Below are 18148 nucleotides of genomic sequence, written 5' to 3'. Positions count from 1 at the left end.
GACTTCTGCTTTCAGACGTAGTTAATGATTAAGTTATTACCCTATCCGATAATAATCCAATATTATTTTATATGTATTATTTTTATATAGTCTTATATATAAAACTGGCCCTTTGAGTGCAACCATGATGCTAATGTGGCCCGAGATCAAATTGAGTTTGACCCCCCTGAGGTAAGGTGTCTTGTGGCTGAGGTTGAGACCTTTCCAGTGATTACAAATGGTGTTAAATGCATTGATCATCACAATGGATTTCTTACGAATAGAAATTGCAAAAAATATGGTGGTTAACCGAGTTTAAAAAGTGAACAATAAAAGATATTCTGCAGGTTTTTTTAAGGAAACCGGGTCGAATTTGAAAGAGATGTTCCAAGAAATTCTTGTTTCCCCGTGTAAACCAGCAAAAACCAGTTAAACACAGACAAAACACACAACCATGTTTTTCCTTTTTTGGCCCCACAGTGTGTGTGAAAGCATCTTTAGTGTCAGCACCTTGAGATACTGCAGGTCGGCCTGCAGGAGGCGCAGGTGGGTCATCAGCTGCCGGCTGAGGTTCGGCCCTCCGCCCGCCTGAGAGGAAGAGGAGAGCAGCTTCCTCATGTCGATGCCCACATCTCCTCCTCCTCCATCATCATCAGTGCTGCTCTCCTCCGACCCGCCACCGAAATCGAGGACCACGAAACCACCTGAGGGAGAAGAAGAGCAGGAGGAACCATTGTTCAATTATTATTAGAAACAAACTGTAGAAGGGTTACGTACACAGTTTGGGATAGAAGTAAAAAGTGGTATAAAATGGAAATATTCAACTATGAGAATCTAAAAATAATACTTCTAATAAAACTAACTAAGTTAAAAGTAGGGTAGGTAAGAATGGAGAAACCAGCTCGAATGCGCTATATTTTGAAAATCTAGCGCACGAACGCGCACATGACCAATGAGGGCACGAGATAAATTTGTGCAGATGGAAGGCTGACAGGCAGGTAGGCCATCCAGTTACTTTAGCCGGGCCGGCTCAGATGATTGGTCGAGCTTTTTACAGCGCCACGGCTTCCACAGATGATATTTTTTTATGGATTTATTGTCAAAGCACTTCAGATATTCATTGCTATCGGGACGTTAAGAGCATTCCATGGAATATAACAAAAAGTGTTTCTGAAGTGAATTACCTAGCCCACCTTTAATGAAGTCGATTAAGAGGCTAAGTTTTTCATTGTGACTCGTTCACAATAAGCAATCCGTAATGAAGTTCTTGTTCGATCATATTTTATAACGAAAACTGAACGAACAATTACAAAAAGACCCTACGGTCATCGGAACCAATTCATCCTCTTTGTCCATCACACAAGCCCTTACCTAAACCACACCCATGTGACAAGTGCAGGAAGTGACAAATTACAACGGGCTGTAAACAAAAAAACAATGATAAAAATAGAATTAAACAACAATGGCTGAATTTGCAGTTTGGCTCCTTCATACAGAACTCCAGTAAATGCACTTTGTCTGGAGACCCCTCACCGTCACCGTTTTGTTTCTGTGCTGGCGGAGACCCTCGGCTCTCATGCGGCCCCTCAGGGCTCCCAGGAAGAGACCCACTCTGATCCTGAACCTCCTCTTTCTCCTCCTCTCTGCTCATCATGTGGTGGAAGAGAGCCTGCTTCAGCATGGCCACTGAAACACAGGAACATGAGTTTTACATTTTACACTCTTTGAAGCTTGGATAAACTCTATGAAGAGGAATTATTAGTCCTGTGTTCCATCTTTAATAAGTGTACCAAAATCCCTTGTTTTATGATTAAATAACCATTAGGGTTATAAAATGATAGTATACAAAATTGCTTTTTTATTTGTATTAAATAACAATTAATGGTAAACGTTTTTAAAGATAAAAATTGGGCAAATGTATACAGTTTTAAAACCAGGAATACACTCTTAGGATATCACGGTATTTAAAATCTAAGACAATATCACGGTTCATACCGCGACTAATAATATGGATATATCGCCCTTTATCTAATGCCTAGATATCCTTTAGTGAGAGAAAATGGATTTGTAATGTGGGTGCACTGACCCTTTAATCCAGGGGTGTCCAAACTTTTTACCAAGGGGCCATATACAGAAAAATATACGAAGGTCTGGGGCATTAACTCAAGGTATATTGCCTCATAAGTTAAAGGTCACATGTCATGGCCATTTCCACTGATCATAATTCCATTGTTGAGGAAATAGAAAAATACTGTGCAATTTTCCAAACTCACATTGGTTTCGCATACAGCATCTCTGTAAAGTATGTGTATTCAGCAGTATTCACTTTCTCCACTTAACGGCTAGCTGCAGCTCCCCCCCCCCCCCCCTCCCCCGTGATTTCCTTGTTTAGCGATACACAGCCAAACTCAACCTGAACACACACAAAGTCACAGCCGAAATAAAAACAATAAGTGTGGCTTGATATTGAGTAAGAAAAAGGTTTATAGGTTGATAAACGCTGTGAGAATGGGTCTGAGGAGAGAATTTCGCCGCGATCCCAACTGTCTGTTATCAGCCTGCAGCAGGGAGGAGAGATCATCAGAGCTGCCTGCACTGAGTGTGTGGATTGGGTCAATTTGGACCAATCAGCGGGGGCTTAACGTAACGGCTCCACGGATTGGCCCATTTAGTTCCGGGTACGTGCTTTCGTAAGCACGTACCCGGAAGAATCAAATGGATGATGACGTCATGATGACGTTTCACCAACGAGGCGTTTTGGAGAGGTCTTCTCTGTGTTAGAGTTTTACTCGCTACAGGGTGTACTTTGAGGGTTTTGACTCTGCAAACCATTTACATGCAGAAAAACCTTCATAACACACAAGGGGACGGGTCATAACCGGAAAAGCATGACATGTGACTTTTAATTTATAAGTTAGCAAAATAAATCAAATAGGTAAATTATGCTTGATACTTTAAAATACCTTAAGGAAAAAAAAGCCTACATCCCAGCTCTCCAAAGGGTTTCATTTATTTAGTTAATAAAAGTGTACAGCTCATCCCTTAAAACAGATGCCTCAGATGTATTATATAATGAGGGGAAATATGGAGGGGCTATTCCAAGCTTGTTATGTTAAAAAGGTATTTGGCTTTTTTTGATCAACTAAGATTTGTTTTCAACTTTAACTGACTGACTGTATTTGAAAAGTGGGCTTATTAACACATGAATACTACTAGGTAACATATGTTTACATTTGTATTTAAGAAGTACAATAGAAGACAAGCACAAGTTTCATGTGTGGGCCGCATTCCATTATACTTTTTGAATTAGCTGAGGGCCGATTCAAAATGGTCCGCGGGCCGCATTTGGCCCCCGGGCCGTAGTTTGGACACCCCTGATTTAATCTGTCACTTACATGTCCTGAGAGCCTCTTCTCCTTTAGAGGACGGAGTGATGAAGACGTCCTGCTCCATGTTTTCTGCTGCGACGTCCTGATGTGTCTCTTCTTCTTCCTCCTCCTGAAGGAAGGGAAGTCCGTCCTCCAGCTGTCCGTCCAGGAAAGCTTCCAGTTCTGCTTCATCCACCTCCTCTTCCTCCTCTATTTCCTCATCTTCATCACGCCTGTCCTCCACCAGCAGCTCCTCTTCCTCATCGTCTGACTTCATGCCATCAAACGGGTTCAGACTCGGAGCCGGTTGGATGTCTGGAGAAGAGACCGCGACATCTTTGTCTGAGAGGACATTTCGAACAAGAGGGCGATAGTGTTAATTGTTAATAAAATAAATATACTTAAATATTGAATTACAAAATTCCTCACAAAATACAAAACTTCCTGGCAAAAATAAATGATTAATCCTCAAAGAATAAATCTATGAATTCCTCAAAGGTTAAATCAATTAATACATTTATTAAATGTATTAATTAAACAAAAGATTCACACAAAATACATTTAAAAACAGGTTACACAACAAAATAAATACTGACAAAATCCTCACAGATTGAAAAAAACAAAAGTTGACATAGAGGCGAAGTCCCGCCCATCTACTTCCGACCCATGGGACCTTATTTCGGAAAAATTATGTATTGAAGTCAATGGAGAGAGAAAGATTATCTCTCCATCCCGTTTGAATTGTGCCACGAATTACACACATGATGTTTGTCAATCTTAAAAAATAATTTCCATGTCAAAAAAGTCACAGTTTGTCGTAAAACTGTTGAAATATAAGACTATGAAAAATACGCAACTAGAAAGACTACAAGTCCCAGAGTCCCGGTCCCGCATGCTGGCTCTTAGGAACCGACTAACTCCCCTTGTGTGTATGCACAGCTCTCAACATGCCCAGACTTGGAGTGATTTTCACCTCTTTTAATACTTTTCGCCTCATTCTGAAAGAAAGAAGTGAAATGTTCCAACGTGACGGCCGTCTTGGTGTGTGGTGCGAGATGGGAGATGTAGTTCATTGAGCGGTTTCACACAAAACAAAGTGTTACTTCACAGTTTTACCACACATTTTAATTTTTTTGACTTTGGCAAAATTATCTTTTAAATTGACAAACATCATATGTGTAATTCGTGGCACAATTCAAACGGGAACGAGAGATAACTTTTCTCTCGCCATTGACTTCAATACATAATTTTTCCTAAATAAAGTCCCATGGAGGAAAGGGAGGGACTTCGCCTCTCTATTTTGAACAAGTTGTAAACTACGGGAGAGGATAAGGGACAAATGCAGATTTAAGATGTAGTCCTAATTGTTTTACTAGGTACAAAGCTGTCAATAAATGTTCTGTTAATTGATTAATATACTAAATGTTTTTACACCTCAGAAACCTAATTCATCCACATCCTCAGTACCTGCAGATTGGACGCCTTCACTGGATGTGACCTCGGGTTCTTTACTCGCTTCTTCTTTGATGGTCTCAATGGCCTCATGCTCGGCTCTGAAACACACTCACATTAGAAACAATACAAACGTATATATAACTTTATTTAACTGAGTGTGTGTGTGGTGGGGGCTCACTCAGTCTGAGCTGCAGGAGGGGTGATGTCTCTGTTCTGAGGTTTTCCCTTCATGGCACTCTGTGTGATCAGACACTGCCACCTGCAGGAGGAACAGCACGAGGACAAAATGACTGTATTGTGCCATCAACTGCTTACAAATGATTAAACACTGGAGAAAATTACGTGTGTGTGTGTGTGTGTGTGTGTGTGTGTGTGTGTGTGTGTGTGTGTGTGTGTGTGTGTGTGTGTGTGTGTGTGTGTGTGTCGTACGCTCTCTGATCGAACACCGTCTGCGCCATCAGCTCGTAGATCTGAGCGCCGTTTTCAGACATGGACAGCACGAAGAAAGACTTGTTGTCTGATGAAGAAAGAGAAGACATTACAACTGAAATAACATTTAAGCAGAGTTAGTGTTCCTCAGAGTCACTGCAGGGGGTTTGGCTCTGTGTCTTTTATTTAAGGGTCTTAAATGTTCATCGGCTAAGGGCCCTAAACCTGAAAAAAAATGACATATGTTTAACACTTAAGTTACAGATCAAAATTGGCCTATGTGTGTATATGTATGTATCTGTACGTACATGTATGTATACTTTATATATATATACATACATGTGAATATGTGTGTGTGTGTGTGTTTAGATACATGTGTACATGTGTAGATATTTGTCATTTCAAATGAACTTTTTCATTTTTATTTTATTAATTTTGTTCATTTTCGGATGATTTTCAAAACTGTACTTTTAATATAATGTGACCCCAAATAAAGAATAAAACTCAAATTAAATAAAAACTAGGCTTACAATAATACTACAGTGACCTGAAGTGTCACATATAAGCTTTCTAACAAACCGCCAAAACCTAATAGTGTCGTCCTCACCAGTAGCGACAGGCCGCACTAACACGGTGTTGAGTTTGATGACCGGGCTGAAGATGTTCTTGGTGTCGGCGGCGCTGGTCGGGTTCTTGCCGTGAAATTTGAGAACCAGACGCTCGTCCTGTTTCTGCAGCAGAACCAGGATGTCGTCCAGAAGCAGGGTGTACAGCTCTGAGAGGGACCAATACAGAATATCAATCAATCAATCAATCAATCAATCAATCAATCAATCAATCAATCAATCAATCAATCAATCAGTCAATCAATCAACAACTGTATTAATCCCACAAGGGGCAATTGGTTATGAGCAGCTTATGTCAGGCACACAGGCAGGAACATACAGGAAGAAAGCACACAGAAAGACCCGGGAACTGGATGGGGATCATTCCAATTACACCATAAGTAGTTCATAGCATCACAAGTTAAAAAACCTATCAAGAATTTAAAAGTTTGATGAATTATTTTGAAAAGCGATTTGTCTTTAGATCAGGGGTTTCAAACTCAAACACACAGTGGGCCAAAATAAAAACAAATGGGTACTAGTGGAGGGCCGGACTGGTTCAATGTTTATTGCAGAACTTATTGAAATGAACTTATTGCACATATTAAACCTGGAACTAACTAAGCTTTAATTGTTGCCTATAAAAACAACATTAAACATTAAATAATCAGTTCATTCATTTCTTATGGCTCTATCTGCAGCTTCTCCAGAGTCATTTCTTATGATTACATTTTCCCACAGGCCAACAACAGCTTCAACAAAACTATTTCCCTCAAAGAGAAACCAAACATGTCCTGTTGTCGTGAGAGAGAAAGTGCAGAAGGAAACATCCATTAAACTCAGTGTGCTGCTCTGTGATGCTAGCTCAGATACTTGGCATCTCATCTTGGGTGCAAGGTCATCAATGTTTGGGCTCAGGCTCTGAGCTGAGGAGACCCTCAGGATGGAGTGAGTGTGTGCGTGCAATATACCAGAGGGCCAGATCTAATAGGAATTAGAAATTATCCTGCGGGCCGAAATTAAATCCACCAAGGACCTGATTTGGCCCCCGGGCCTTGAGTTTGACACGAATAATTTCCGAAAAAAAAAAGAAAAAGTTTTAGAAACACTGCGCCAGTGGATTGTTAAAGAAAAAAATGTCTATGCAAACGTTATTATTAATAATAATTAAAAAAAAAAAATTATAAAAAAAATTAATCCTTTTTTTTTAATAATTTTTTTTTTTTTAATTTTAAATTTTTATTTTGTAATCATCTCGCGACCCCCACTTTGGGAACCCCTGAGCTAGAGCATATCTACGCCCTGGTGGCAACAGGTGAAATCCATCTGCAAGAACATGACCTTGAGAGGCAAGTATGCTCTCATTCATAAGCTGGTGGATGATTAACACTGTGTTTGTATGTAGGTGTTATTCTACTGACGTGTGTTCGTACCAATTGTCTTGTCTTTGTTGACTTTCCAGGAGAGCGGTCCCTCATGCACCATCTTCCTCTTGGTCAGGTCCAGACTCTGCAGCACAAAAATACAACACATATCTTTGATTACAAGATATTAGCCGTGTGGAATAAAGGGGAACACATGTCGTGCTCTTGTGAGAACAGCATGCAGCAGTCTGGTGATCAGATAATATAATCAGAGAGGTGATGAGTCTCACCCTCAGCTCCAGGATCACAGGGTTTTCACTCGGTTTGAGAGACGAGAGGTCCAACCTCCTCTGATAATCCTCCAGCCTCTGTTGGGAAAAACACAACTTTTTAAAATACGTTTCAAACTATGACAGAATATGTTCTTCAGAAACCTTTTCTTACCATGACAAGACAGAGCGTTAATCCCAAAAGGGGACAACATGCAATTGTGTTGATGTCTAAAGACGCAATGTAGTTAATAATACAAATAACAACCGTACAAAAAACTCTCTTTTTTCGTTTACAGAAAACCTAAAAATGAAATGGTGTTGATATAAATAAAGGCGGGTAAGAAAGGAGGACTTAATGCTTAGTTAAAGTTAATAATAACATCATGAAGTTAGTTCATAGTTCGGCTTGACTAGATTGACTAAAATGGTTAATACAACCTGATGCCTACAGTTTTTATTGATTACTTTAATTATTTCATATAGGTTAGGTTTCACTCACTAATGTTTAATTAAGCGCTTTGAGCACCAGGAAAAGCACTTTATAAATGTAATGTATTATTATTATTATTAATGACAGTATTTCAAACCCCCAAAATGTGCAAATATAAAGAATTGAACCTGTTTTTTCCCCAAACCTTCCACATTGCTCTTTAAACGTATATTTGACACTGATTTTAAAGTGCGTACCTGTTTGTTCTCCGCCTCTTTCACAGCCTGGTTGACGTGGTTCAGGATCTTTTTGCAACACTCGCCGGCTTTCTTCACCTTTTCCCTCTCCTCACCGTCTCCTGTGGGGGGGTCAACAAATCAGATCTCCCCCTCATATAACCAGTATCATGATTTAAAAACACACCTGCACAGAGACGGCAACAGAACACTCATTTCATTTCAAACCTTTATTTATACAGATGAATCCCATTGAGATCATTGATCTCTTTTTCAAGGGAGACCTGCTCAAGTAGTTCCACATGAAACATAAAAACATAAATAGAACAACAAAAGGAAATCATACAGCATCATTTACATAATCATCCACATAAACAGGTACCAATAGCTTCCGATTGAGTAGCATCCAACCGAGCTTTAAAAACATTTAGTGGCACCAGATTGTTCAGTTTCCATTTCATTTGCAGACTATTCCAAGACAGTGGAGCTGCGCATCTAAAAGCTGTCTTCCCTAAGACAGTCCTAGCAGTTGGCACATTTAATAAAACCACAGCATTGGATCTCAGGCAGTAGCCACTTACAATTTTCCGTGAGATCAGGGAGCAGATATGAGATGGAAGTTTCCCTAACATATAAAAATGTACCAGTGACTGAGCCTCCGTACAGCACACATCCTTTACTCAAGTAGAAGTACAGATACTCCTGTTTAAAATGGTGAAAGTAGAAGTACTGACTAAACTTCTTGACTCAAGTCAAAGTAAAGAGGCTTTGAAATGTACTTCAGTAAAAAGTATCCATAACTAGCAGCTGTTTTAAAGAGTACCTGACCTCCCTTTATATTAATAGAACAATAATGTCATTGTTAGCTAATGAATGTTTCCATGGTGACCAACGGCAACATGACAACGTTTCCATTGGTCCCTCTTCTTTAGAGAAGACCAGGAAATGATGGATACACGGATCGTGTTCAAATCAATAGGCACGCAATGACTCGAAATAATAATGATCACGCCACCAAACACACATTCAGACTAAAGGAACCAGCCTGTTTGGAAAATGAGAGAAGTAGAAAGTACAGGTATTTGAGTTCAACATGTAAGAAGTAGAAAGTACAGGTATTTGTGTTCAACATGTAAGAAGTAGAAAGTTCAGGTATTTGTGTTCAACATGTAAGAAGTAGAAAGTACAGGTATTTGTGTTCAACATGTAAGAAGTAGAAAGTACAGGTATTTGTGTTCAACATGTAAGAAGTAGAAAGTACAGGTATTTGTGTTCAACATGTAAGAAGTAGAAAGTTCAGGTATTTGTGTTCAACATGTAAGAAGTAGAAAGTTCAGGTATTTGTGTTCAACATGTAAGAAGTAGAAAGTACAGGTATTTGTGTTCAACATGTGAGAAGTAGAAAGTACAGGTATTTGGGTTCAATATGTAAGAAGTAGAAAGTACAGGTATTTGAGTTCAACATGTAAGAAGTAGAAAGTTCAGGTATTTGTGTTCAACATGTAAGAAGTAGAAAGTTCAGGTATTTGTGTTCAACATGTAAGAAGTAGAAAGTACAGGTATTTGAGTTCAACATGTAAGAAGTAGAAAGTACAGGTATTTGTGTTCAACATGTAAGAAGTAGAAAGTACAGGTATTTGTGTTCAACATGTAAGAAGTAGAAAGTACAGGTATTTGTGTTCAACATGTAAGAAGTAGAAAGTACAGGTATTTGTGTTCAACATGTGAGAAGTAGAAAGTACAGGTATTTGAGTTCAACATGTAAGAAGTAGAAAGTACAGGTATTTGTGTTCAACATGTAAGAAGTAGAAAGTACAGGTATTTGTGTTCAACATGTGAGAAGTAGAAAGTACAGGTATTTGAGTTCAACATGTAAGAAGTAGAAAGTACAGGTATTTGTGTTCAACATGTAAGAAGTAGAAAGTACAGGTATTTGTGTTCAACATGTAAGAAGTAGAAAGTACAGGTATTTGTGTTCAAAATGTAAGAAGTCAAAGTAAAAAGTCGTCAGAAAAATAAGTAGTGGAGTAAAGTACTGATACCAGAAAGATGTACTTAAGTACAGTAACAAAGTATTTGTATTCCACTACTTCTGCCTACGACAGGTGTTTGGCTCCTACCTGTGTACTTGGCGATGTTCTCCAGCAGCAGAGGGTACTTGGTGACTCTCTGCATCTCCACAGGGATGATGTCCTTCAGCTGCAGCCGGCGGCACAGACGGTTACTCTCAGCCTCCTGAAGTAATGAATATAAAGATAATTAAAATAGATAAAACATCTTTAAAATGCCCTCACAGACGAAGCAAAGCGGGATCTCCAGAGGGCGGCGGAAAGCCAAGCAAGGACATTTTAAAACATGAAGACAAATGATGAAAAATGTAGGAAAATGTTTTTTTAATGTGATTATTTTATAAAAATTAGATAATTTGTTCCCTTCTTATAATAATTTGCATACATTTGATTGAGTCTAAATATACAATCCTATACATTTTAAATGATCAGTTCTATATCTGTAAATCCATATACTTTTAAAATATGTTCATATAGATACAAATCAACATTGAATCAATAAATAATCTTCTTTGCCTCAACAAAAAATACTTGAAAGTGACTTTTTATGAATGGAAGAATAATAAAAAATAAAATATTAAAAGAATGAAAAAAGTTGACTTTCTCTAAATTCAAATACTTTCACTACACCGAATCTGAGTGGCACTACCTCTGATCTCTTTACTTAAAGGTGGGGAAGGTAATCCCCTTCAGAAACACTTGTTGTTATATTCCATGGAATGCTCTTAACATCCCGATAGCAATGAATATCTTAAATGCTTTGACAATAAATCCATAACAAAATCTCATCAATGGAAGCTGTGGCGCTGTAAAAAGCACGACCAATCATCTGAGCCGGCCCGGCTAAAGTAACTGGACGGCCTACCTGCCTGTCAGCCTTCCATCTGTGCACAAACTTATCTCGTGCCCTCATTGGTCATGTGCGCGTTCGTGTGTGTTGGAGGAGGGGCTCTGTAAGGAAGTGGTACATTTGTTCCGGTTGTGTATTTTCAAATTCTAGCGCACTCGAGCTGGTTTCTCTGTTCTTACCTACCCTACCTTTAATGGTCTGCTCTGTATTCCCTCTTCCTAACTGAAACCTGGACGGTGTTTCCTGTGTTTATTCTCCTGTTCTCTGCTGACCTGCATGAACAGAGTGAACTTCTGGTCCTTCTTCTTGCGGCTCTTGATGAGCTCCAGAGCCGACGGCTGGTTGCTGCAGAAAGTCCCCACAGCGCGCTTAATCTTCTCCTCTTCCTCCCCGCTGAACTGGAACAAAACACACAAACACAACGTTTACACTCGAGGTGTTCACTGAAACATGAATATCAATTTTCCCTCTTGCAGTTTGTCTTTGCCATGAATTTGAAAGGCTCTTACCCAGGCGAGCAGATCATCAGCGATCTGCCCGATCACCGACGTCTCGCTCCTCTTCCTGATGGCCGTCATCTGCTCTGTGACAGAAACTGAGGAGCAAGAGAAGAAACTCTGAAACACGAGCCAATCAGATACGGTGTTTCTGTCCTTTGAGACGATTTGGATAAGTGCTTTTCATGTCTCACAGTGCTTATGTATTTTAGACACATAATTTTTTTAAATTATTATTAGTAGTAAAATATCATTTGTAGTAGTTCCAATGCAACGAACAAAATGGTAGCCTAAATCTGTCCTTTATTTAGTACCAACGTTACAATCAAAAACAGTATCATCTGTAAAAATGATGGAGCTTTTAATTAAAATACGCGGTTTATTTAAATTGCAATTAGACACGTATATCAAGATTTATTTGAAGGAAGCATTTCTGGAGAGTTCCATTAAAACTGTGTGTGACTGTTACCGTGTGTGTGTGTGTGTGTGTGTGTGTGTGTGTGTGTGTGTGTGTGTGTGTGTGTGTGTGTGTGTGTGTGTGTGTGTGTGTGTGTGTGTGTGTGTGTGTGTGTGTGTGTGTGTGTTACCGTGCAGCTGGATGATCTCCTCCAGGTTGACGAAGATGTGTTTGATGTCGTCGGGGGGGAGGACGGCGTCTCTGCTGAGCCTCTGGTGGAAAACACCGTCCAGAACCTTCAGCATGCGGAGGTGAGCTCGCTCCGTGTAGAACAGCTCTGAAGAAGAAGTACAGATACTCGTGTTTAAAAATACTCTGGTGAAAGTAGAAGTACTGACTAAACTTCTTTACTCAAGTCAAAGTAAAGAGGCTTTGAAATGTACTTCAGTAAAAAGTACCCATAACTAGCAGCTGTTTTAAAGAGTACCTGAGCTCCCTTTATATTAATAGAACAATAATGTCATTGTTAGCTAATGAATGTTTCCATGGTGACCAACGGCAACATGACAACGTTTTCATTGGTCCCTCTTCTTTAGAGAAGACCAGGAAATGATGGATACACGGATCGTGTTCAAATCAATAGGCACGCAATGACTCTAAATAATAATGATCACGCCACCAAACACACATTCAGACTAAAGGAACCAGCCTGTTTGGAAAATGAGAGAAGTAGAAAGTACAGGTATTTGGGTTCAACATGTAAGAAGTAGAAAGTACAGGTATTTGAGTTCAACATGTAAGAAGTAGAAAGTACAGGTATTTGTGTTCAACATGTAAGAAGTAGAAAGTACAGGTATTTGAGTTCAACATGTAAGAAGTAGAAAGTTCAGGTATTTGAGTTCAACATGTAAGAAGTAGAAAGTACAGGTATTTGTGTTCAACATGTAAGAAGTAGAAAGTACAGGTATTTGAGTTCAACATGTAAGAAGTAGAAAGTACAGGTATTTGAGTTCAACATGTAAGAAGTAGAAAGTACAGGTATTTGAGTTCAACATGTAAGAAGTAGAAAGTACAGGTATTTGTGTTCAACATGTAAGAAGTAGAAAGTACAGGTATTTGAGTTCAACATGTAAGAAGTAGAAAGTACAGGTATTTGAGTTCAACATGTGAGAAGTAGAAAGTACAGGTATTTGGGTTCAACATGTAAGAAGTAGAAAGTACAGGTATTTGAGTTCAACATGTAAGAAGTAGAAAGTTCAGGTATTTGAGTTCAACATGTAAGAAGTAGAAAGTACAGGTATTTGAGTTCAACATGTAAGAAGTAGAAAGTACAGGTATTTGTGTTCAACATGTGAGAAGTAGAAAGTACAGGTATTTGAGTTCAACATGTGAGAAGTAGAAAGTACAGGTATTTGTGTTCAACATGTGAGAAGTAGAAAGTACAGGTATTTGAGTTCAACATGTGAGAAGTAGAAAGTACAGGTATTTGTGTTCAACATGTAAGAAGTAGAAAGTACAGGTATTTGTGTTCAACATGTAAGAAGTAGAAAGTACAGGTATTTGTGTTCAACATGTAAGAAGTAGAAAGTACAGGTATTTGTGTTCAACATGTAAGAAGTAGAAAGTACAGGTGTTTGGGTTCAACATGTAAGAAGTAGAAAGTACAGGTATTTGTGTTCAACATGTAAGAAGTAGAAAGTACAGGTATTTGAGTTCAACATGTAAGAAGTAGAAAGTACAGGTATTTGAGTTCAACATGTAAGAAGTAGAAAGTACAGGTATTTGGGTTCAAAATGAAAGAAGTAGAAAGTACAGGTGTTTATGTTCAAAATGTAAGAAGTCAAAGTAAAAAGTCGTCAGAAAAATAAGTAGTGGAGTAAAGTACTGATACCAGAAACATGTACTTAAGTACAGTCACTAAGTATTTGTACTCCACTACTTCCACCTCTGGGGAAGAGACAGGTGTTGGTGAAGGGTCTCACCGTTGATGACTTCCTGTCGTTTGATCTCTTGAGGGGTTAAGCTCTCCAGGACTCCTCTGCTGACGAGGCTCTGCCAGTTCAGAGGGGGGGCTTCACTCTCTCTCTCCCCCTGATCCTCCTCACTCTGAACGTCTGAGGACACCGGACACTGAACCTCCATCCTGCAGGGGGAGATACAACAAGAAACCAAAGTACTTTAAGAGAAGACTGCACCAACATACTTCTGTTCATAGTCCACATATGAACTATATATTTAAAACCCGAACTCTGCAGTGTGTCACCTGAAGGGGTCGGGGTCCTCCTCCACCAGCTGCTCCAGGTTGGAGGCGCTGAAGTCAAACTGAGATCCGGTCGGGCTGCAGACGCCATCTTGATTCTCGACCGGCAGAACGTCCCCGAGTCGAGGCTGCAGGCAGAACGGAGACACGTCTGAGGAGAGACAAAGCAGAGGATGTTAACTAAGGGAACTTCAACCATCAACTGGGCAACCTCTGTCCTGGTTTGACTGTTTAAAAAAGCATATATTATAATGAATCACCCTATACACACCTTCTAGGCAAACTCTTTTGTAATTTACAAGTTGTACTGATCTTTTGAGCATGTCAATGGACCCCATATACACAAACTTATTTCTGAGTCAAAACAAGACAAACACTTGATTCTGTAATAGCTTTTTCCCCCATGCCATCAGACTGCTGAATATTAAGTAGACCAGTAACACAGAGATTACATTACGCTGTGTAAACCGCACATATTTTCTATATAGTATGTCTATTTTATTTATATGTATAGTAAGCCTTTATATTTTAAACGCACACTTTATCTTTAATTTTATCAGGACCACGTCAATAATATTTATTTATATGTACAATTTTAGCAAGTTTTTATATTGTCCTGTTCCTGTTAGCCAGTTCAAAGACTTTTCGTTTTAATAGTACACTCTGTGTCTTGTTGAAATGACAATGTCTAAGTCGAAGTCGAATATTGTTTGGAAGAACACATCTCGATGGGTTGAGACTGGTATAGGTCAAAGTTCAACGAGATTAAATAACCTTCTCCGGACAAACATTCAAATTTGACCCGAGCAGACAGGAGGGTAACTCCTTGTGTCTAGAACAGTCCTGTGAGGAAGAGGAGAGTCTTACTGGAGTCAGAGTCGTGTCCGCTGTCTGAGAGGTGTCCGGGGGGGGGGCTGAGCGTGGGGGAGGTGTGTGTGTTGGAGGAGGGAGAGGAGGAGGAGTGTGTGTTGGAGGGGGAGGAGTGTGTGTTGGAGTGTGTGCCGGCGTCCGATCCGTCGCTCAGATTTCCACGACTCCGAGCAGAACCAGAGGGGGGGTCCGGCTGCTCGGGGAGGAGGGAGGCCGGGGGGAGGGGCTTCGGGGAACGCTGCTTATTCATCTCCACCGCTTTACCCACTGCAGGAAAACACACAGGAGGAAATAATTTTTAAAAAAACACTTTGATTCTGCATTGTGCAAGCTTTTTATTCATTTAACGTTATGCAGCTTCAAAACCCAGCTCCTGACCCTTTAGCTTGGACCGTAGACTCTAGTGATGTGTCGGTCGAGACCGAACCGATTCTTTTGAACGGCCCTTTGGTTTGAACGAGGGGAACCGAGTCGTACTTGGTGAGAGCCGTTCTTGTTATCGTTCAATCGTTGGTCCGAACTCACTGCCTGCCAAAATCCACTCACCTTTTAAAAAGCTTGATTTTGTTCCCCAAACGTATTCTGTGAAGACCCGCCCCCTACTCTGATTGGTAGGTTTCAGCTCGAAGAGTGAGATGGGGTGGGTCTTAACGGAATACGCGAGAGAGAGAAGTCATAACAAGTGGAACAGGACAGGTAGACCACGTGTTCTTCGGATGGAAAATGAGCCAAACGCAGCAGCACTTGGATGCACTTCAACCAAAACCCAGGCAGTGATGAAGCGAACCATTTGTAAAGGCAACACATCCTTTAAAGCAGGGTCAACAAATAATCTCCATCGCCACTTAAAAACACAGTATCTAATATTAAGAGTTGCGTGAATTTCATTCAAGGCAACTTTATTTACCGAACACATACAGAGGGTAAATTCAAAGTGCATTCACTGACATGATGACATGGATATGGCGCCACCTTGTGTCACGTTTACAAAGCAGATTATTGACATTAGGTCTGGCAATACAGCCAATCATTATCCTGGTGATTATTTCGCAGATAAACCTGTAACCCCGCCCCCTTTAAAAAGGAACGGAGCCATAAGATCCGGCTCCCTTCAAAGAGCCATAATTCCCATCACTAGTAGATTCATGTTTGTAGGAAGATGTAAAATCCACACCATTGAAAACTAATGATACAAACCATATTAACACTTGGTCACACTCAAAAAACACTTTTTCTAACATTAATATTGCTTTAAAATTATTTTTAAAGCATGTTTTATGCTCTAACGGCCAGTTCACACGGCAGCGTGCGTTAAAGCTTCAACGCTACTGCCCATTCACTTTGAATGGCGTCATCCAATCAAATCATATGCCAGTAGTACAAGCACTAGCCAATCAAACCGCGGGCTTGTGTGTCTGGGGCGGGAGATTCATGTGATTGGTTGTTGGTCGAGTTTCAGACACGCCCACCGGCAAGCTTCAACGCACGCTGCCGTGTGGACGGGCCGTTTGGATTTAACACTTTTTACTTTCAACATTTGTATCTTTTTGTAGGGTCCTTGTCGGCAACACAAAGGAAATGTCAGGGCTTGGGGAGGGGGTAAGATCGAGTGAAAAGACTCAATATTTCCAAGTTTAAAGGGGTACATCAAAGAGAAGGAAACTCTATTCTATGAAACTTAAAAAACCCAAAACGTGCTTATTATCCAAGATCACAAAATCAAAGTGTAATATTCTCAAGTTTTTTTCTCATAATTATTTACAAATGTATTCATTTCATTAAATATCACCCCCTCCCATGGACTCTGTATTTTATATTGACCTACAATGGCACTCGTTTACACTCATAACCTCGTGAGTTAAGTGATATCTAAAACGGTAACAATAACAACAATAAACTCGGTGGTAAAACGTTATTCTCCCTCTCACCTGAGGTGGAGTCGACTCGGCTCAGACGTCGAGGCGGGCCGAGGATGTTGGGAAACCGAGGCTTCTTCACTTTCTCCTCTCCCTCCTTCTCTGGCTTTAGGCTCTTCTGCTCGTTAGAAATGAAACACATTAGAAGTACTTCCTGAAAGGGGCTGCATGTGAATTCATAAGATGATTGTGTGACGAGGGGTCGGACCTTGATCTTGGGCAGGAAGTTGATTCGAGCTCGTTTGTGTTCGAGGCCTCGAGGCTCCTTCACTCTCACCCCGAGGTGCTTCATGTAGGTGAGCATCACGTACTGCATCGTTTGGCTGCAAATACAACAACATATTATAGGATATGGTGTGACAATAATTACCGTAATTTTTGGACTATAAGGCGCACCTGAATATAAGCCGCAGCAGCTAAATTGAATGATGTGTACATATAGAAGCCGCACTGGACTATAAGCCGCAGGTGTTTTAATGTTTCATTACCATATGTAAGGGTTCGTGCACAGAGGGGATTGTCGGGAAAGAGATGGCTGTTTGAGGAAGCTCCCATTTATTAACATTTCAACAAACAAGTTGCATATTTGCATAACGTATTCAAGTGTTAGCATTTAGTGCAATAGTAGCTACAGAACATGTGCTGTGTAAACTGTACTGTATCACATAGCGTTTCAGACACACACACTTTTCAACTTTCAAACTTAAACGGTGCGCTCCCAGCGCACGTACCGGCAGTGATCTACAGCAGTGGTTTTCAACCAGTGGTACGGGGACAACCTGTCTCGCTCTCGTAATGTCTGTCTGTCTTGCTCTCGTTCTGTCTCTCGTACCACTCTCGGTTCCACTTTTACTTTTGCGCGCTACCTGTCTCACTCTTTTCCGGCCTCCAGCTTTTCCTGCTGGAGCCCGCCGCTTAAAGGTGGGGGGCGCGGACCGGCCATAGAGCCCATAGAGTTAAAGGTGGTGGACTGTAACCTGTCAAATCCATAGATCTAGGAGGTCCCCTAGTGGCCGTTAGCTGTAACAATCCATAGATTTAGGAGGTCCACTAGTGGCCGTCAGCTGTAAAATCCATAGATTTAGGAGGTCCCCTAGTGGCCGTTAGCTGTAAAATCCATAGATTTAGGAGGTCCCCTAGTGGCCGTTAGC

At 40.4% G+C, this 18148-nt stretch overlaps 1 protein-coding gene across 1 annotated transcript in view; it reads right to left on the bottom strand.

Moving 5' to 3' along the window:
• arhgef12b (Rho guanine nucleotide exchange factor (GEF) 12b) overlaps window positions 1-18148 on the bottom strand; it is a gene marked incomplete at its 5' end in the record, with an annotated part of 31262 nt that overhangs the window by 2985 nt on the left and 10129 nt on the right. Inside the window, 19 exons of the mRNA XM_079648654.1 lie at window positions 490-683; window positions 1513-1665; window positions 3375-3689; window positions 4815-4900; window positions 4981-5061; window positions 5232-5319; window positions 5839-6006; window positions 7270-7345; window positions 7491-7568; window positions 8160-8260; window positions 10259-10373; window positions 11330-11455; window positions 11567-11652; window positions 12142-12288; window positions 13934-14094; window positions 14215-14362; window positions 15079-15348; window positions 17010-17115; window positions 17206-17320. Coding sequence (XP_079504780.1) covers window positions 490-683; window positions 1513-1665; window positions 3375-3689; window positions 4815-4900; window positions 4981-5061; window positions 5232-5319; window positions 5839-6006; window positions 7270-7345; window positions 7491-7568; window positions 8160-8260; window positions 10259-10373; window positions 11330-11455; window positions 11567-11652; window positions 12142-12288; window positions 13934-14094; window positions 14215-14362; window positions 15079-15348; window positions 17010-17115; window positions 17206-17320 — 2614 coding nt within the window. The remainder of the gene's footprint in view (window positions 1-489; window positions 684-1512; window positions 1666-3374; window positions 3690-4814; window positions 4901-4980; window positions 5062-5231; window positions 5320-5838; window positions 6007-7269; window positions 7346-7490; window positions 7569-8159; window positions 8261-10258; window positions 10374-11329; window positions 11456-11566; window positions 11653-12141; window positions 12289-13933; window positions 14095-14214; window positions 14363-15078; window positions 15349-17009; window positions 17116-17205; window positions 17321-18148) is intronic.

Source organism: Notothenia rossii (genome assembly GCF_949606895.1).
Source record: "Notothenia rossii genome assembly, chromosome: 9".
Classification (NCBI taxonomy): domain Eukaryota; kingdom Metazoa; phylum Chordata; class Actinopteri; order Perciformes; family Nototheniidae; genus Notothenia; species Notothenia rossii.
The sequence above is the reverse complement of the archived record's forward strand: the minus strand, read 5'-3'. Positions and strand labels throughout refer to the sequence as shown.